We start from the raw sequence: 21,944 nt of genomic DNA, 5'->3' as shown, positions 1-21,944 counted from the left end.
ATTTTAATAGTGAGGTATTAATTAGGTATTTAAAGTTGCGTATTCTAATGGAATACTATTGCACTTTAGTAAGAGTTGAAAATGATAAAAAATAAAAATTGTAAATGTTCAAAAAGTTTTTTTTTTTGGGCACCCTAATATTAAAATTCAAAATAAATACAAATTTTGTCTCACAATTTACGAAATATTCCAAAATATGTTAAATGAATTAAATATTATCTAACCCATAAAATATTCTTAAATATGCAAAAAAAAATTTTTTATACGCATTGAGAATTGAACGAATTGTCTACATTTTTTACTCTCATGTAGTCCCAGTAACGATATGTAAAAACATATAAATCCGGTCTTTATTCATATATAATCAACATTTAATTTTTTTGACATCAAATAGCAATCTATTTTGTATAAATTAATAATTATTATATTGATATCTATTGTATTTATCTAATAAATATTTAGATACATATAAATATTTATTTAATTTCCAACCACCCATAAAATACAATTTCCCCGGGCTATTACCTTTACAATTGCTACTAGAATATTTTTTTAAAGGTCTTATGGAATTTAAAAAATCTATACTAATACATTTATACTTAATAAATATTTAATAGGTATAATAATTAATAAACATAATATTAAACAATACATATTATAAACATAAATCGAATAAAATGTACACAGGTATAAGTTTTAACGTTAAACAATGTTTCCACATAATTAATGCACCATCATAAATTATTTAATATTCTATGTGACTATGTGTAGTCGTGTAGAAATGTAGAACGTACATTTACGGCATACATTTTCTATTTTGTTGTATTGATTTGTACGCATAATATAAGAATTTATAACATGACGTATAAGCAGGTCAGTCGGGATCTACATTCTACATATTATTATGATAAGTATACTTTTAACTTTCAACCATCTTCTATGAAAAAAGTGTCCAAACAAATATTATAAGTAGGTAGATACTAAAAATCATAAGTTAATTATATAATCACCGATAGTTTTAACAAAATAATTACTTTCTTATTTAAAATTATAAATGGTATGTCTATCCTTCACTCACGATACTATTTCGTATTTATTATATAATATATACTTATTGTTCATTGTGGTTTTTAGGTTTGGTTTAAATTTATATATTATATATTATTACGTATACGATATACCTATTTAGTTTCATGAACATATTTTAAATTAAAATTTTGTAGTATAAAATATTATGAACTATTATTTAATTATCTATTCCATGTACAATTCTTGCACCAAATACAGCACGAGTCTTCACGTCAAACTGTCAAGTTGGGGAAGTTTGGCGGTGGTGAAAGACAAAATCCATTAGACATTGAACAAAAACCCCTCTATTAATAATAATTAAAACATTAGATTCAGGATCTAACCAATTTAAACACGATACAAATTATATAAATCAAATTAAAGGCATTTCCAAATTACTGGAATAAAATAAAAAATCATTATCTATGAATCAAAAGGTATCACAAAACCGGGCAGGAAGAATGGTTTAAAAAAAATACATTAATTAAATATACATAATATATAATCAAACCTAAAGTATTTAGAAAATAAATATCGAAAACTGAGAAGAGCATAACGCATAAACATAATAAAAAAATATTATACAGGAGTTTAATAAATAAAAATAAAATTCACTTATCTTACCAACTTAATAATAAACAAATAAACAAACTGGATATTAAGAAATGGTTTATAATTAGTGAAACTATTTCTGTAGATTATGATTATTTTACATATTAAATTTAGAATATTAAAAAACCGGAATTTTATATTTGAATAAAATCATTTGTATTTAAACCCAACAAATTAGGCAATAAAACAATGAATTATAATCTGTATCTTTTCTATAATGAATTAAATATTATACGATGAAATATAAGTGGAGTTAACACACACACTTTTTGTTGAAGATCTACGCCAAAAGAATAATATAACTACAATAAGAATGATGACAAAAACAAAAATAAAAATAATACAATTAAATATAAAATGGGAACGTTCATCAAACGGTACTGGGGTAGTATTATCGGTTTCAGGAGTAGATGTTAATAAGAACTCTGTCGATAATTCTGTATGATCAGACCATGTAGTATCCAATTCTGAAGTTTCCGTGGAATATCCTGTTGAAGAATGAGGTTGTTTCGATACAGTAGACTCTCCAGGCGTAGTTACTGTGTATATATGTGTCGTTGTATCTAATCGTTCAGAACTTGTAGTATCTCCAGGTGAAGTTTCCGGAGTTTGGTCCTTTGTTGATAAAGAATGTTTTGTCATACTAGTTCCTCCAGGTACAGTTTCAGTATACATCTGTGTTGTTGTATCTATTGGTTCCGACAATGTGGTATACACAGGTGAAGTATCGGTGTGAATATGTTCAGTTGTATCTTGTCCTTCAGAGCTTGTGGTGTATACAGAAGAAGTTTCCGGAGTTTGGTCTGTAGTTGATTCAGAATGTTTTGCAACTGTGGTATCTCCAAGTGATGATTCAGTATACATGTGTGTGGTTGTATCAGTACTTGTAGACAATGTGATATCGGCACTTGATGATTCTGTGTAATGTTGTGTTGTGGATTCAGGATATTTAGATACAGTGGTCTGTCCAGGTGTTGTTTCGGTGTAGATGTGAGAAGTTGTATCTGTTCGTCCAGACCATGTGGTGTCTCCTGAATGTGAGGTTGTAAACTGATGCGTAGTGGACGGTGGATATTTTGAAACAGTGGTCTCACTAGGTGTGACATCAGAGTGCATATGTGCAGTTGTCTCAGTTTGTTTACTCCTAGTGTGGTCTCCAGTTGAAGTTTCTGTTGGATGATCTGTAGTATGATCCGGTTGTTTTGTCACTGTAGTCATTTCTGGCGTAATATCAGTGTAAATATGCGAAGATGTATCTGTTCGTTCAGAACTTGAGATATCTCCAGTTGAAGTTTCTTTAGTATAGTCTGTGGTTGGTACAGAAGGTCTTGAAACAGTAGTTTCCCCAGGTAGTGTTTCGGTGTACATTTGTGTGGTTATACCGGTTCGCTCAGACTGTGTAGGATCACCTGGTGATGACATCGTGTAATGATCCGTTGCAGATGTTGAATATTCAAATACAGTCGTCTCACCAGGTGTTGTTTGAGTATAAATGTGTTCAGTAGTATCTGTTCGTTCAGTCCTTGTAGGATCTTTCAACGACGTTTGCGTAAATACGTCTGTAGTGGGACCAGATTGTTCTGTTATGGTGGTCTCTCTAGACGTAGTGTCAGAGTGTAAATATACGGTTGTATCGGTTCGTTCTGGGCTTGTAGTATAGCCAGGTGAATACTTGGTTGTTGATTCCGAGTATTTTAAGGCAGTAGTCTCTCCTGCAGATGATTCAGTGTACAGCAGTGTAGTTGCATCTGTTTGATCTGACCGTGTGGTTTCTCCTGGTGATGTTTGAATTGATTGAGACGTAGTGTGTTCCGGTTGTTTTGACATGGTAGAATCTCCAAGAGTAGTCTCAGATTGAATATAAACGGTTGTATATGTTCGTTCAGTGCTTGAGGTATATCCTGATGAACTATGTGAAGATTGCTGTGTAGAGTGTTCGGGATATTCCGACACAGAAGTGTCTCCAGGTGATGTACTGGTGTAAATACGTAGAGTAGTATCAGTTCGTTCAAAAAATGTGGTATCTTCTTTAGAATATTCTGCCGTTGACTCAGTCGTCTCTCCGGGTTCTGTTTCAGAGTACATATGTGTAGTTGTATATTTGGTTTCTGACAATGTGGTATCTGATGGCAAAGTTTGAGTAGATTGATCTGTAGATTGTTCAGTATATTTCGTAACTGTGGTATCCCTGGGTTGTGTTTCAGTGTAAATACGTAGAGTTGTATCTATGCGTTCTGACCATGTGGTATCTGATGGAGAATATTCTGTCGTTGATTCAGTGGTCTCTCCTAGTGTCGTTTCAGGATACATATATGTGGTTGTATCTATGCGTTTTGACCATGTGGTATCTGATGGAGAATGTTCTGTCGTTGATTCAGTGGTCTCTCCTAGTGTCGTTTCAGGATACATATATGTGGTTGTATCTATGCGTTCTGACCATGTGGTATCTGATGGAGAATGTTCTGTCATCGATTCAGTGGTCTCTCCTAGTGTCGTTTCAGGATACATATATGTGGTTTTATCTATGCGTTCTGACCATGTGGTATCTGAAGGCGAAGTTTGCGTAGATTCATGTGTAGAGTGTTCAGTATATTTCGTAACTGTGGAATCCCCGGGTTGTGTTTCAGTGTAAATACGTAGAGTTGTATCAGTTCGTTCAGATAATGTGGTATCTGCTGGAGAAGGTTCTGTCGTTGATTCAGTGGTCTCTCCTAATGTCGTTTCAGGATACATATGTGTGGTTGTATCTATGCGTTCTGACCATGTGGTATCTAAAGGAGAATGTTCCGTCGTTGATTCAGTGGTCTCTCCTAGTGTCGTTTCAGGATACATATGTGTGGTTGTATCTATGCGTTCTGACCATGTGGTATCTGATGGAGAATGTTCTGTCGTTGATTCAGTGGTCTCTCCTAGTGTCGTTTCAGGATACATATATGTGGTTGTATCTATGCGTTCTGTCCATGTGGTATCTGATGGAGAATGTTTTGTCGTTGATTCAGTGGTCTCTCCTAGTGTCGTTTCAGGATACATAAATGTGGTTGTATCTATGCGTTTTGACCATGTGGTATCTGATGGAGAATGTTCTGTCGTTGATTCAGTGGTCTCTCCTAATGTCGTTTCAGGATACATTTGTGTGGTTGTATCTATGCGTTCTGACCATGTGGTATCTGATGGAGAATGTTCTGTCGTTGATTCAGTGGTCTCTCCTAGTGTCGTTTCAGGATACATATGTGTGGTTGTATCTATACGTTCTGACCATGTGGTATCTGATGGAGAATGTTCCGTCGTTGATTCAGTGGTCTCTCCTAGTGTCGTTTCAGGATACATATGTGTGGTAGTATCTATGCGTTCTGACCATGAGGTATCTGAAGGCGAAGTTTGCGTAGATTGATGTGTAGAGTGTTCAGTATATTTCGTAACTGTGGTATCCCCGGGTTCTGTTTCAGTGTAAATACGTAGAGTTGTATCTATGTGTTCTGACCATGTGGTATCTGATGGAGAATGTCCTGTCGTTGATTCAGTGGTCTCTCCTAGTGTTGTTTCAGGATACATATGTGTTGTTGTATCTATGTGTTCTGACCATGAGGTATCTGAAGGCGAAGTTTGCGTAGATTGATGTGTAGAGTGTTCAGTATATTTCGTAACTGTGGTATCCCCGGGTTGTGTTTCAGTGTAAATACGTAGAGTTGTATCTATGCGTTCTGACCATGTGGTATCTGATGGAGAATGTCCTGTCGTTGATTCAGTGGTCTCTCCTAGTGTCGTTTCAGGATACATATGTGTAGTTGTATCTATGCGTTCTGACCATGTGGTATCTGATGGAGAATGTTCTGTCGTTGATTCAGTGGTCTCTCCTAGTGTCGTTTCAGGATACATATGTGTGGTTGTATCTATGCGTTCAGATAATGTGGTATCTGCTGGAGAAGGTTCTGTCGTTGATTCAGTGGTCTCTCCTAATGTCGTTTCAGGATACGTTTGTGTAGTTGTATCTATGCGTTCTGACCATGTGGTATCTGATGGAGAATGTTCTGTCGTTGATTCAGTGGTCTCTCCTAGTGTCGTTTCAGGATACATATATGTGGTTTTATCTATGCGTTCTGACCATGTGGTATCTGAAGGCGAAGTTTGCGTAGATGCATGTGTAGAGTGTTCAGTATATTTCGTAACTGTGGTATCCCCGGGTTGTGTTTCAGTGTAAATACGTAGAGTTGTATCAGTTCGTTCAGATAATGTGGTATCTGCTGGAGAAGGTTCTGTCGTTGATTCAGTGGTCTCTCCTAGTGTCGTTTCAGGATACATAAATGTGGTTGTATCTATGCGTTTTGACCATGTGGTATCTGATGGAGAATGTTCTGTCGTTGATCCAGTGGTCTCTCCTAGTGTCGTTTCAGGATACATATGTGTGGTTGTATCTATACGTTCTGACCATGTGGTATCTGATGGAGAATGTTCCGTCGTTGATTCAGTGGTCTCTCCTAGTGTCGTTTCAGGATACATATATGTGGTTGTATCTATGCGTTCTGACCATGTGGTATCTGATGGAGAATGTTTTGTCGTTGATTCAGTGGTCTCTCCTAGTGTCGTTTCAGGATACATATGTGTGGTTGTATCTATGCGTTCTGACCATGTGGTATCTGAAGGCGAAGTTTGCGTAGATTCATGTGTAGAGTGTTCAGTATATTTCGTAACTGTGGAATCCCCGGGTTGTGTTTCAGTGTAAATACGTAGAGTTGTATCAGTTCGTTCAGATAATGTGGTATCTGCTGGAGAAGGTTCTGTCGTTGATTCAGTGGTCTCTCCTAATGTCGTTTCAGGATACGTTTGTGTGGTTGTATCTATGCGTTCTGACCATGTGGTATCTGATGGAGAATGTTTTGTCGTTGATTCAGTGGTCTCTCTTAGTGTCGTTTCAGAATACATATGTGTGGTTGTATCTATGCGTTTTGACCATGTGGTATCTGATGGAGAATGTTCTGTCGTTGATTCAGTGGTCTCTCCTAGTGTCGTTTCAGGATACATATGTGTGGTTGTATCTATGCGTTCTGCCCATGTGGTATTTGATGGAGAATGTTGTGTCGTTGATTGAGTAGTCTCTTCTAGTGTCGTCTCAGGATACATATGTGTGGTAGTATCTATGCGTTCTGACCATGAGGTATCTGAAGGCGAAGTTTGCGTAGATTGATGTGTAGAGTGTTCAGTATATTTCGTAACTGTGGTATCCCCGGGTTCTGTTTCAGTGTAAATACGTAGAGTTGTATCTATGTGTTCTGACCATGTGGTATCTGATGGAGAATGTCCTGTCGTTGATTCAGTGGTCTCTCCTAGTGTTGTTTCAGGATACATATGTGTTGTTGTATCTATGTGTTCTGACCATGAGGTATCTGAAGGCGAAGTTTGCGTAGATTGATGTGTAGAGTGTTCAGTATATTTCGTAACTGTGGTATCCCCGGGTTGTGTTTCAGTGTAAATACGTAGAGTTGTATCTATGCGTTCTGACCATGTGGTATCTGATGGAGAATGTCCTGTCGTTGATTCAGTGGTCTCTCCTAGTGTCGTTTCAGGATACATATGTGTAGTTGTATCTATGCGTTCTGACCATGTGGTATCTGATGGAGAATGTTCTGTCGTTGATTCAGTGGTCTCTCCTAGTGTCGTTTCAGGATACATATGTGTGGTTGTATCTATGCGTTCAGATAATGTGGTATCTGCTGGAGAAGGTTCTGTCGTTGATTCAGTGGTCTCTCCTAATGTCGTTTCAGGATACGTTTGTGTAGTTGTATCTATGCGTTCTGACCATGTGGTATCTGATGGAGAATGTTCTGTCGTTGATTCAGTGGTCTCTCCTAGTGTCGTTTCAGGATACATATATGTGGTTTTATCTATGCGTTCTGACCATGTGGTATCTGAAGGCGAAGTTTGCGTAGATGCATGTGTAGAGTGTTCAGTATATTTCGTAACTGTGGTATCCCCGGGTTGTGTTTCAGTGTAAATACGTAGAGTTGTATCAGTTCGTTCAGATAATGTGGTATCTGCTGGAGAAGGTTCTGTCGTTGATTCAGTGGTCTCTCCTAGTGTCGTTTCAGGATACATAAATGTGGTTGTATCTATGCGTTTTGACCATGTGGTATCTGATGGAGAATGTTCTGTCGTTGATCCAGTGGTCTCTCCTAGTGTCGTTTCAGGATACATATGTGTGGTTGTATCTATACGTTCTGACCATGTGGTATCTGATGGAGAATGTTCCGTCGTTGATTCAGTGGTCTCTCCTAGTGTCGTTTCAGGATACATATATGTGGTTGTATCTATGCGTTCTGACCATGTGGTATCTGATGGAGAATGTTTTGTCGTTGATTCAGTGGTCTCTCCTAGTGTCGTTTCAGGATACATATGTGTGGTTGTATCTATGCGTTCTGACCATGTGGTATCTGAAGGCGAAGTTTGCGTAGATTCATGTGTAGAGTGTTCAGTATATTTCGTAACTGTGGAATCCCCGGGTTGTGTTTCAGTGTAAATACGTAGAGTTGTATCAGTTCGTTCAGATAATGTGGTATCTGCTGGAGAAGGTTCTGTCGTTGATTCAGTGGTCTCTCCTAATGTCGTTTCAGGATACGTTTGTGTGGTTGTATCTATGCGTTCTGACCATGTGGTATCTGATGGAGAATGTTTTGTCGTTGATTCAGTGGTCTCTCTTAGTGTCGTTTCAGAATACATATGTGTGGTTGTATCTATGCGTTTTGACCATGTGGTATCTGATGGAGAATGTTCTGTCGTTGATTCAGTGGTCTCTCCTAGTGTCGTTTCAGGATACATATGTGTGGTTGTATCTATGCGTTCTGCCCATGTGGTATTTGATGGAGAATGTTGTGTCGTTGATTGAGTAGTCTCTTCTAGTGTCGTCTCAGGATACATATGTGTGGTAGTATCTATGCGTTCTGACCATGAGGTATCTGAAGGCGAAGTTTGCGTAGATTGATGTGTAGAGTGTTCAGTATATTTCGTAACTGTGGTATCCCCGGGTTCTGTTTCAGTGTAAATACGTAGAGTTGTATCTATGTGTTCTGACCATGTGGTATCTGATGGAGAATGTCCTGTCGTTGATTCAGTGGTCTCTCCTAGTGTTGTTTCAGGATACATATGTGTTGTTGTATCTATGTGTTCTGACCATGAGGTATCTGAAGGCGAAGTTTGCGTAGATTGATGTGTAGAGTGTTCAGTATATTTCGTAACTGTGGTATCCCCGGGTTGTGTTTCAGTGTAAATACGTAGAGTTGTATCAGTTCGTTCAGATAATGTGGTATCTGCTGGAGAAGGTTCTGTCGTTGATTCAGTGGTCTCTCCTAATGTCGTTTCAGGATACGTTTGTGTGGTTGTATCTATGCGTTCTGACCATGTGGTATCTGATGGAGAATGTTTTGTCGTTGATTCAGTGGTCTCTCCTAGTGTCGTTTCAGGATACATATATGTGGTTGTATCTATGCGTTTTGACCATGTGGTATCTGATGGAGAATGTTCTGTCGTTGATTCAGTGGTCTCTCCTAGTGTCGTTTCAGGATACATATATGTGGTTGTATCTATGCGTTCTGACCATGTGGTATCTGATGGAGAATGTTCTGTCGTCGATTCAGTGGTCTCTCTTAGTGTCGTTTCAGAATACATATGTGTGGTTTTATCTATGCGTTCTGACCATGTGGTATCTGAAGGCGAAGTTTGCGTAGATGCATGTGTAGAGTGTTCAGTATATTTCGTAACTGTGGTATCCCCGGGTTGTGTTTCAGTGTAAATACGTAGAGTTGTATCTATGCGTTCTGACCATGTGGTATCTGATGGAGAATGTCCTGTCGTTGATTCAGTGGTCTCTCCTAGTGTCGTTTCAGGATATATATGTGTGGTTGTATCTATGCGTTCTGACCATGTGGTATCTGAAGGCGAAGTTTGCGTAGATTCATGTGTAGAGTGTTCAGTATATTTCGTAACTGTGGAATCCCCGGGTTGTGTTTCAGTGTAAATACGTAGAGTTGTATCAGTTCGTTCAGATAATGTGGTATCTGCTGGAGAAGGTTCTGTCGTTGATTCAGTGGTCTCTCCTAATGTCGTTTCAGGATACGTTTGTGTGGTTGTATCTATGCGTTTTGACCATGTGGTATCTGATGGAGAATGTCCTGTCGTTGATTCAGTGGTCTCTCCTAGTGTCGTTTCAGGATATATATGTGTGGTTGTATCTATGCGTTCTGACCATGTGGTATCTGATGGAGAATGTTCTGTCGTCGATTCAGTGGTCTCTCTTAGTGTCGTTTCAGAATACATATGTGTGGTTTTATCTATGCGTTCTGACCATGTGGTATCTGAAGGCGAAGTTTGCGTAGATGCATGTGTAGAGTGTTCAGTATATTTCGTAACTGTGGTATCCCCGGGTTGTGTTTCAGTGTAAATACGTAGAGTTGTATCTATGCGTTCTGACCATGTGGTATCTGATGGAGAATGTCCTGTCGTTGATTCAGTGGTCTCTCCTAGTGTCGTTTCAGGATATATATGTGTGGTTGTATCTATGCGTTCTGACCATGTGGTATCTGAAGGCGAAGTTTGCGTAGATTCATGTGTAGAGTGTTCAGTATATTTCGTAACTGTGGAATCCCCGGGTTGTGTTTCAGTGTAAATACGTAGAGTTGTATCAGTTCGTTCAGATAATGTGGTATCTGCTGGAGAAGGTTCTGTCGTTGATTCAGTGGTCTCTCCTAATGTCGTTTCAGGATACGTTTGTGTGGTTGTATCTATGCGTTCTGACCATGTGGTATCTGATGGAGAATGTTCTGTCGTTGATTCAGTGGTCTCTCCTAGTGTCGTTTCAGGATACATATGTGTGGTTGTATCTATGCGTTCTGACCATGTGGTATCTGATGGAGAATGTTCTGTCGTTGATTCAGTGGTCTCTCCTAGTGTTGTTTCAGGATACATATGTGTGGTTGTATCTATGTGTTCTGACCATGTGGTATCTACCGGAGAAGTTTCTGAGTGAATTCTTTCAGATGTATCTGTACTTGCCGGCAACGTTATTTCTCCACTTGTTGTTTCCTTGGTAGGTTGAGTTATTATTTCAGTTTTTGATTGTATTTTTTGGGTAGATGTTTTGTGTGGTTCATCAGTCGTTGTATAGTCGGGTGAGCAACCTGTGTTTTGATTCACTATTTCGTGATATTTATTATACCAGTACAGGTTGTTATCCACTTGCTTATATGATTCATTAAATGCTTTTCTGAGGTTTTCCGGTGTATTTGTATCGTCTTTTAAATTTTTTAACTACATTTGGGAAATTATTATTTTTAATTTTGTTAATTTGTTTTTTTTTTTATTGTCTTTTTATATTTTATTACTTACTTTATTTATTTCAGAATCAAGGGCTGCTTTTGATGCGCATATTGAATAGATGAATATTGCTATATTATTTCCGTCAGTAAGTCTTTTCGTAATTCTATCTAAATTTTGCACTAAAAAATCTATTAAAACTCCAAGTCCCTTCGGCGTAGAGGATACTGCAGTAAATACATCGTCGTAGTCTTGTTTTCTAATTGGTCCATTATCACCCTCAAAAATATAGTTTAAATATCTATAATATAAATTGTTTGCAGTTAATATTAATGTTCATGTATTAAAAGATTAAACATTACAAGATTGCATTAAAACAAACTCTTTGATTATTTTCCATTTAAATTTAAATCTTATCTCACTACTTTGGTTACCTCGATAATAGCATATCATCTTCTGTGCATGCCATTGCTGTTTGTGCTGACTGTTTTTCGGAAGGTGATCTTGTCGTCTTATACAAGTCAAGCATTTGTTCCCATGTTGAGGTGTCATTCGTTATATGAATACCAACACAGAAGGCAGCGTCTCTAATATCTGAGGGTATTCTATACAAATACGCAGGTAAATCATTTTTACTATTCTTACCGAAAATTAATTTGTATCAATCAAACAGTATTATAATATCACTGTCACAAATGTTTTATTCTTTGAGATAGATTTATATTATGCGAGTCAATTTCCGCATAATACTATTGAACTTGTTGTAATTACTTTTCTCCATTTTGCCATTTGGTATAGTAATCAAACGCCGATTGTATGCACATCTCATTATTCAATTCGCACGCCCATATGGAGAATGCATTCCAGCTGGTTAGGATAATGTGGTCTGTATTTTTTTCTTTAACTACTTTGTCTTCGGTTTTTTTATAAATGATACCTGCCAAGTTACTGACACATTCCTATTTAATAAAAATAAAGTATTAAATACTATTAAGATATAAAGGGTAAGATTTCTTTAAAACTGTTTTAAAACTATTATTTTAAAAAATGTATTGATTTAATAACAAATTGCTAGCAAAGGCATTTTATAGTTACAGTCACTTAATTTCTAGGTTAAAAATTTAAATAATTTCGAAATTTCAAATTATAATTGGCAATAGATAATAGATTATACTATATTGTTGATTAAATTATTTAATTTTAAGTAGTTCAACATTTTAGATTCTCAGCGGAGCGATGATGTATTGATTTTACAATGATGTGCTTTGTTTTTGTGTATCTATCATTACCGTTTGGGGCGATAAAACGGCCTTGATTTTTTTCAATAGTATCTTGTTCAATAGGAAGTAAATTTAGTTGGAGCATTGAGGAGGTTAAAATTTAAAATTTCCAATAGTTTCCAAAAGCGCCGTGGAAAACAAAATAAAAATTAAGAAAAACGGAAATTTTTGCGCAAAACTGTTTTTTGAAATTGACAGTTCAAATATTGACTAAATACGTAAAAATAACGAAAATGTGCAAATTATTATGAGTTTAAAATGTTTTTTTTTTTAAATCTAAGATTTGAAAATGTAATACAAGGTTCTCCATAAGTTTGTCTATCTTATCAAAAAAAAATGTCTGCAAGAAAGTCAAATTACATTTTTATGAGCGTTTGAAGTCATATTTTTACAACATAGGATATTCACTAGATTTCACATGTAGCGATTTTCTTATGTTGTTGTAATTCAAAAACGAATAATTGTAGACTGACCGTCTTTGCTAAGAATCGTTTTATGACATTTTTCAAAAAATAGTCAATTGTATAGTTTACTATGGATAATATTTTTTATTTCATTTAAAACTTTCATAAAATAAATAGATGAAGAATGTAATACTTTAAAGTTTAAATGTATGTTAATAGTTTATATTACTTTATACCTACTATTAAATTTGAATACTCCGTATCATTGCGCCGCATGCGTTCTATTAGGTATGAATATCCGTTTATCGCAGAATACCATGGTAACACGTCATCTTCTATTTTTAAATATGAAGATATTCTCAGTGGAAACGAATAATGTAACTGATCAGCTCTGGCTAAGAAGAACGAATCGTCAATCAACTGAGCACGATTGAGTACGTGAATTTCATCAGGCGTCTCTTTTAATTGTCTGATCAATGACGACCAATTGTTTGTGTCGTAGTTAACCCTGTAAAACCCTAGTTATTCGACAAATACATGATAAAATAAAATTAAGAACCGTTTTTCGAGTGATGAAAATCAAATTACCAGCAGATTGTATATTGAATATGAACCACCCCGGGTCTTGTGGAGCAGACAGAATACATTTGTCCATTGTCGGCTTACACCAAGTAGCCAACGTTAAGTCTTCGAAATTTTTACTCAATTCGGTTGTATAAGTGATCCCAACGTACCATCTTGATGAATCGATTATCTTGTCGGGAGTGTCCATCAGGCACCTTTCCTATACAAAAGCTTTAGGATTACTACTCACCAAAGTCTGAATCTACAGTACTATACGTACTTGAGATATGATAAACTCGTCGTTGACCTTTACTATATTTATCATTGGGTATCCAGCCTGTTCTGTCCACTGTTTCATGAAATTAGTAACTGTGACATCCTGCCCAAAATCAAATTGATATTCGGATATAGTTTCCTCGAATGACGCAAACAACCGGTCGGGATCTACCGACCCGTATCTACATTGACGTCAACGAAAAACTGTGGTCACTAATATATTTTGCAAAAAGATACGACCGGTGGGTAAAGGGAACATCTGTTTATCTGACTATCTGTTTTGATAGTAAATGGTTCGATTGAACTATACAACTTTATTAAAACGATAGTTATTATTAAAAACTAGCTGGACACGATAATGTGTTGCTATTGCTAGGTTTTTGTCATTATGCGAGAAGTATATTACCAGGTAGGCAATCTGGGTGCGGTAGATCGCAGTCCCTGAGTGCTGCGTACGTAATTGTATAGTTTAATATAGTTGAATAGTGTAAGTATAAAAAAAAATCGAAAAATTGGTCCACCGAGACCATGGTTTGAACTCGAAACATTCTGTACTAAGCTACACAAGCTTATCACATTAATAATAATAAAAATTAATTATTAAAACCAATAGAAACCATTTATAAACAATAATACTAATAATAATCTCAAAATCCCTGTTTGAGAACATCCCCAGGTTGGACCTCTTATTTACCTTTTTCGAGACAAAATGTAGCCCATATTATTCCCTGAGATCTAATCTATCTCTGTACCAAATTTCATCGCAATCTGATGAATGGTTTAGGAATGCATAAAGGTACAAACATTTTTTGTCTTTTATTTTATAAATATTATATATATATATAGATTTCATACATTAGTATTATATTATTAATAAAGTCCACTCAATGTGTTCCATGCCAAAAAACACAATGACCGAAAAGGCACCATATTATCTTTATCTCATCGACATTCGTTTGATAAAAATGGAAAGAGTTTCAGCAAACAAGACCAATATTGTCGTATATTAATAGTAAGTATATAAAAAAAAAACCGGAGTACATACTTGTACAGTTTCAAAAATCGGACCAATGACTGTTCGAATATAGTATCGTTGGTGCAGCACTTTAACATCCGCAAAAACGCAGCAGCCTTGTCTTCAGTCTGGTCGTAAAATATCTCGGTGATGTCGTCTGGAGTTTGCACGGATGCAGTAATCGGACGCCTGGGCGCTTGGTCATATTCCAAAGCCCGCTGGTGCCGTTCGACCACGAACATCTGGTTCATCCTCCAATCAGGGTAGACCTAAGTATACCAAAATTATATCTGGATTTGCATTATTCATCTCGTAATGATATAAAATTAGAGGGTTTGGGACTTAGAGCACTAAAAAACACTAAAATGTGGTCGACAAAAATAACTACAAATACTTATAGCATAAAATCAAGCAAAAGATTTTTTGTAAAATACACATTTGTAAGATTTTCGTAAGAATAACATAATGCAATATAAAAAAAGCATCACAGTTTATAATGTACCTATAAACAAAAGTTTTTTCCCTACAAACTGATAACAATTTAATGTAAGAGCAAAATTATAAATTAATTTATTATATATACGAATTAAGAAAAGTTAAAAAAATATTGCTACAATCGTACTTAAACTTTATATTTAGTGATTATTAGGTATATTAATTATCAATCAACAAAAGTATAAGCTATCTTGTTTTTGAAAATTCGTGAAAAGATCGAGAAAAAAATAGTTTTAAACAGAAAAAGTTAAATTTTCCCTTGATGTATGGGTATCAAATTCTTAAAACATTAAAAAATAAACAAAATAAAATTTCAAATCTGAACTATCTGTAGTTCAAAGCGTACCTACCTATAATGTAATTTATATTTATCTAAAATGTTTTACTATATCTGGAGCGGATGTACAATTGCTCCAAGTTCCAAACCATGTGGAGATGATGTATAACAGTAATTTAATAAAACAAAATCAACAATATGGCAAGCGTGTGTGGGGGATTTGACGATTTGAACCAGGCCTTTTCAGCCGAATTAAAACAATACCTGATACCGGAAAGTTACCCGAAAAAATTACAATACTTGATACCATATCAAACCTGATATCAAAATATTGGCAAAAACCAACATAATTCATATAAATCCGAAAATAAAAATATAAATTATTCTGGTTTTTAATGTAAACTATTTTCTATGTCAAAATACTTTAAGAGGCAATGAAAAATTAAAAAATTGGGTTATTCAATATTATTTTAATTACACTATATGCATATTGCTAATATTAATTCTAATAACTTTTAGTAAATATATTTATTAATAAACAATTATTGTTTATATTATTATGTAGGTATATATAAATATGATAGAAAATATGTAAATTTATAAAATGACTGTAAAACAGTAAATCTATCACATTGATACAAGTGTACAACATTTATAATATAAACCCGATACCCAGCTCGAATTCTTGTATCAGCACCCGACATTTTAAGAAGATATTATGATTACTGGTTTTTCATTTTGGCAATACCCGATTTCATTTTGAATACCTATACGGCAATACCAATTCTTGAATTCTTTATTTAAGGTGCAAAGACCTGGTTCAACGAAAGCAAATTATAATTCGAACGATTGCCGTATTCTCCGGATGTGCTAGATTTATACTCGAGTCAATCGGTCAGCGGCAGCCGTACGCCCGTACCGTGTCCGTGGAAAAGTACTGAAAGTACGCAGCAAACGCGTCGTGCAGCCACAGGTAGTCCCACCAGGAGCACGTGACCAGGTTTCCAAACCACTGACGGGCCATCTCACGCTGAACCATCGATAGTCCAAGTTCCTTGGCTTTGGCGCTAGATGTATCGTCCAGTAGCAAATACTTTTCACTGAAACGAAAATGGAAAGAGCACATCGTACTATGTCTGTTGCAGAGAGTAGTAAATGTCGCTTTCTTCAGCACGCCCATACGGTTTCGTGAGAAAATTATAGTCTTTTCGCATTTACCTATTCAAAATTTGATTTTTCACCAGTTAAGTTTACATTATTTATAAAGAAAAGAAACTACGTTAATCGCCACAGGACATTCCTTGAACGCAAGATAAGTATTTTTAATTTTTTGAATATAAATTAATGATTTGAAATTGTTAACGACATGACAAACGATTGTTATCGACAAACCGTACGATTATTTATCACTCGGTGATCATGGATTTTAAAGTTACGTCATTTAAAATATATTAAGATGGCACAAATTTGTATAATATATAATACAATCGACGAGCAGTCTTACCGATACGTGTTCAGTCCCCAGTTTCCCATGGCGTCCGACTTGAAATCCGGCACGGCGAACAAGTCAAGTTTGGGTAGCTCATACGGCATTTCCGTGAAGCTCTCCATGGCCGCCAGCAGCTTTGGTGCTTCACCGGAAACGTATTTCACCTGGTCTAAGCGGTCAACGTCTGTGAACACGTATACGGGGCTACTACCGGCAGTACTTCCGGTCGTCGTCGAATTAAATCCGCTGATGACGAACGCGACCATATGCGTGGAGATCGGCGGAGTCTCGACGAAAATGTCGTGCATCTCTTGCACGGATGTACTGAAATCATTTTTCATGCACACATAAACAGCTTTATTCACGTAATATAATAACTATTAAATCTGGGCCTTGCACCCAAACTACTTTATTATGGTTTGGAGTGTTGGGTGTACTCGGATGCCAAACACTGCAATAACAAATTCAAACAACCATCAGATTAATTTTGGTTAATACAGGTTTTCGAGAAAAACTTCATTTGAAATTACGAATTTTATGATCCGAAGGGCGACAATATATTGACTTAAGTTCGCGATTGTGCTTTGCTCATTCCGACGTCCAATCATGATCGACGAGTCATGCACGGTAGACAATAGAAATATGCTTGACAATACGAAACGCACAGTGACGCTTATCTTTGTATTAATGTTATAATTTGTTTATTATTGTTATAATGTCTTCATAATAAAATAAAATAGTTTTTAATATTCGGTTATGCATATTAGTTGCGTCTCAAAGATATAAATTTATATAAGTACAATATGAATGACAACCACGAATTGTACCTTTATAAGTTATAATAATCAATAAAACATAATATTATATCGATGGTAACTACCGATTATTTTATTATTTTATTATATCATTTTGCCCCACCTGCAAATGGACGTCGTATTCATTATATTTATTTTAATTTGACCGTCAAAAGACAACCGCGGTAACCGTATGTATATATAAATTGCACGTGGAACCCTTAGAAACCGCTTCAATATTATTATTGTAAATTGAATAAATTAAAATTTATAATTATAATTGAATTAAAAAACCTTTTTTAGTATTTTTAAAACAAATTTCAGCTCTTATTTTATAATTGTTTAAGTTATTTTTGCTGATATTTGGGTTTTATTTACCTATTAGTATTTTTAATCTACTTTTTTACAGTTAAATGTTCAATATTACTACTTGCATCCCGCATTGTCTCTATTATAATATATGTTTTCTCGCGCCTCCAATTCAGCATTGCTGATTCACCAAACAATAACATAGAACAGAGTGGAGGAACCCACCCTTACTAGCTAGTATTTGATATAATATTAAACTAAACGTAACATAATAATATACATTGATATGCGTTCATGAATATTAATCTGATTTGGACATTATCTTTCCTGCCCACTGCGTAGCGAGATTTCCAGTCTTTCGTTGAAAAACATTTACGTCTGGTGGACGAAAAAATGTCGATTTTTCAACGTGCAGGCGTGACGAAAAATAATATTTTACATCTGACGTGATTAGCAAAACCATCACCACATATTATATCTTTAAATTCGATAAACTGGCGTATTGTTGCTAAAATATACTGTTGGGATTCAATTGATTCGTGGTTGACTGATCAACGGATTTTGGGATGCAATACGTTTTGCACACAAACCATACAATTACAATTTATAACTATTGCAACAAGAGTATTATACTCACTCGTAATAACTCGTATAAATCGGCATGTTGGATCGTGAAGGTTTGTTTTTCGGTCTATCCAACGTTATGTTGAAGGGCGTTTTGTGCGCCGGTTCGTCGTAACACGGAAATATACTCCTGGCCCCAGTCGGTATCAAATACGTCAAGAGTAACCATCTACGAACAAAATAAGTTTTTGAAAACAAAACGATTATAACACGTAGGCACGTAAACAATGGGGTTGCTCGTCGCTACGTGACAAGCGATACGCTAATATTATAATATACAGAGTGACTAGGTCTAACTTCCAGCTTTGGTTGAGCCAAGGAAAACCGATTGGAACTGCCATATAAAATCGTTCTGTAAAATACTAGGTACTAGGTAGATATTATAATATACCTATCCACCCTATTTAATATTTATTTTTATAATAAAACCCCGCTCAAAATAACATAACAAATGAGCCTGAAAATCTAGTATATAGCAGTCATATTTTTAGTACGACTTAGTCTATATAAGAAGCGTCTATATCAGTCTTTAAGGTAATGATTTTTATATCATTCAATAAACACTTACTTTTTATCTTTGTCCTTATTGTATGTACTTTTGTAAAGTCCTTCCATATTGTTTGTATCGATTTTCACGTGATATTCGATGTTTACCACGTATTGCATTCCAACCTTTAATTGGGATTTCAACATAATGATGCATTGCTCATTTTGTTCATCGTTACGGACTTGCGATACGTCAACGTCGTCTTCTGTTATTTTTTCGTGCACATATACCACGTAGACCAGAATATCTTTGCAGTTCAACGTTATCGTCGAAGTTTCGGATTTTACGTCGATCACAATTTCTACCTCCCCGTCGAAGACAACGGCGTCCGTATAGTAATTGTAGTCCGGCATGATTTTCAAATCGTACGAGTCCGGGATCGTATCGCCCGGTAGTCGGTAAACGTCCATTTCGTTTGGACCGTTGGCTCCCGCGGACGAGCGTCCATCGGAACTGAAAACGCTCGCAAACAGAACCACAAACCACAACGATACCACTAAGGTTTTTGATAACATTACGTTATTGACTCGTAATATACTATGTCATGAAAAAATTCTGACCAACTTTGGGCATCGCGCAGTGAAGTAAAACCGAGTTAATCTTATATCCTTGAAATGGAGTGTCGTCAAATCACATTAAATCGTAGTTAATTATAATATTAATAACTGCGGTGAAAAAACATTCAGCGACTCAAGTAACCCGTATATTTATATACTTTACTGAGTACTTATCTATTGATCCACTCCAAGATTATATAAGTGTGTGTTTCATTAAAGCAGATTTCTGTAAATATTATATTTTTGAATTTGCATCAGTGCCATTGGTGGTTGTCGCATGATTTACGCTCAGCGGATAGGTATGCAGTTATGTCAGAAGATCACTTGAGTTGCATGAGACATTAAACAAAGCTTATGCAACACTCTGAGTGTAGTTAATGGATTGTATGTGAAACGCTATTGGGTGTATATAATAATACGTTCAGACACTATAGTCAATGGTAAACAGTATAGGTAAACACAATATTATGCACAATAGCGAGATGGTATTTTTATCGAAATCAGTCGTAACGATAATAAAATGGGTTCGTGAATACTGTGATACGCGATATGAACGCGAAACAGACAATCAAACAAAATTCTAAGTGTGGAGGTCGTACAAAACGGCGATCCAAAATGATTGTATTACGTTTTAAAGTTTCGGTCATCATCTTTAAATCACATCGCATTGAATAACTGTTCAAGTGGCATAAACGTGTTAGTATTCAAAAGAGGAAAAAGAGTTAAGAGTAGGTAATAATGTTACAACAACTACTACTGATGTTGTGCGTAGTCGCGTTCATTGCATTGATGAGAATTAATAAAAAGACGTTCAGGCGCCACCGGGTTTTCGTTGTAAAGAAAAAGTTTATTGTTAGGTACCTACGGATATTTATAATGATATAAATTTTATTTGGTCATTCACTTGATACAAAGTACACAAGTAGGTACGTGTTTTACTTTCTAACTAATATAATACTATAAATAAACAATACTACATATCATAATAATTATGTCGAACAATTAAAATTATAATATTGTTCGCCATTTGTACAAATTACAATACCTAATAACTAAATATTGTCGTTTGAATCAAATGAAAATTAACTTTTGCGTTAGTGTATTATTTTTCATTTACCATACGTGTTACTTGGAGCTTATATTTTGGAGCGATGCCCATAACTATATTAATTTTAAACTCGATAACTTGACGAAAATACGCAGACACCCTGTATATTATAATATTATTTTCGTTGTTCTCATAGAGTTCGGAATACGTAATTAATGATTCACAAATTTTCAGAGAAACAATCAATTTAAACAGGATATAAGCACTAGGTACACCACAATTAATAGAAGTTACTATCTCTCTCTCTCTCTTTAGCTCTCTCTTTCGCTCTCTCTCTATCTATCTTTCTGACCGAGAGCTATATCTCGTATAACACATTGAGCGTTAGTGAATTTTAGATACATAAACCTATAACTTTAACAAAATACAATAGTTGGGATCAAAATCAATCACAATAAGACATAGGTATTATGGTATAGTTAGTTTTACAAATTGCACACAATCGTGTTTCAGTTGTTTGATTGTGTATTGAAATACTATTAGGTAATAACTCGTTCTTTAGCAAACACGTTGAAGAGAACCAATTATTAAAAACGACAGATAACTTTATCTTTTTATAAAAAATAATAGTAATAATATCAAGTCAATTAACTGCCGTATAATATTAGAGTTAAATATATTACCCATAGTGTGTATATTAACATAATTATCAGACTCAGTTCTCGCATTCAGCGATTGTTAAATTTGTATGCTGTGCGATCGATTGTTGGACACAAATAAATATATTATTATAATATTAAAGTGGGATAATGGTACTAGGTCATAGAGTCAAAGCTTTAAAATCCAAAGAATAACATAAAAAAAAAAAACTAATACAATAGAGTTTTTTCTTGCGTACTCGAATTTGACGACACACATTAAATTGTTCACGTTCCTAATTTAGTTGTGTTTCTTAGAAGTAGATACACAACTGACATAATTTTCGGAATAATATCTCATAATATATGCCTGTAATAATGATTTGCAAATCACATACAATTCTAGAAATGCTATACGATAACCTGACCTTTTACACCGTGTGTAAGTGCATATAATACTTTACGTTTTATACACAATTTTAAATTCCAATTACAGTGGAAGAATTATTAGAATATTTTAAAACGGTGTTTTGTTATTATATGTATTGCTCAATCTGCCGAAAAAAAACTTGATTAATTTCATCATTTTCTCCGATAACCGTAAAAATGGTAGATACTTTGTAAAATATAATGTATATGACTATAAG

At 35.2% G+C, this 21,944-nt stretch overlaps 1 protein-coding gene across 5 annotated transcripts; it reads right to left on the bottom strand.

Moving 5' to 3' along the window:
• Positions 1-603: 603 nt before the first annotated feature.
• LOC132937998 (mucin-2-like) lies at positions 604-19,718 on the bottom strand. Of its 5 annotated transcripts, XM_061004647.1 has the most exons (12): positions 19,076-19,718; positions 18,521-18,676; positions 16,796-17,104; positions 16,211-16,391; positions 14,550-14,788; positions 13,509-13,686; positions 13,253-13,448; positions 12,905-13,182; positions 11,752-11,939; positions 11,415-11,585; positions 11,053-11,281; positions 604-10,974 (listed from the first exon to the last, which is right to left on the bottom strand). In XM_061004647.1, the coding sequence occupies exons 1-12, from the start codon at positions 19,567-19,569 to the stop codon at positions 1,903-1,905; spliced, it is 11,691 nt and encodes a 3,896-aa protein (XP_060860630.1). In that variant the 5' UTR covers positions 19,570-19,718; the 3' UTR covers positions 604-1,902. The 5 variants fall into 5 exon arrangements, with proteins under 5 accessions (XP_060860630.1, XP_060860631.1, XP_060860633.1 ...); XM_061004648.1 differs by lacking the exons at positions 16,796-17,104; positions 18,521-18,676; positions 19,076-19,718 and having other exon boundaries at positions 16,174-16,302; XM_061004650.1 differs by lacking the exons at positions 16,211-16,391; positions 16,796-17,104; positions 18,521-18,676; positions 19,076-19,718 and having other exon boundaries at positions 13,509-13,607; positions 14,550-14,689.
• Between the last annotated feature and the right edge of the window lie 2,226 nt (positions 19,719-21,944).

The sequence above is a fragment of the Metopolophium dirhodum genome, chromosome 2, assembly GCF_019925205.1.
Source record: "Metopolophium dirhodum isolate CAU chromosome 2, ASM1992520v1, whole genome shotgun sequence".
NCBI lineage: Eukaryota > Metazoa > Arthropoda > Insecta > Hemiptera > Aphididae > Metopolophium > Metopolophium dirhodum.
This window is presented reverse-complemented; position numbering and strand designations above follow the sequence as displayed.

Bases quoted from the DNA above. Each gene is read 5' to 3' on its own strand.
- LOC132937998 (XM_061004647.1), bottom strand. From the start codon at position 19,569: ATGTTATCAAAAACCTTAGTGGTATCGTTGTGGTTTGTGGTTCTGTTT. The intron at 13,687-14,549 runs GTATGTACTCCG...ACGTCAATGTAG, and splicing joins CGATTTTTGAAACTGTACAA to ATACGGGTCGGTAGATCCCG. The intron at 11,586-11,751 runs GTAATTACAACA...GTATTTGTATAG, and splicing joins AAATGGCAAAATGGAGAAAA to AATACCCTCAGATATTAGAG.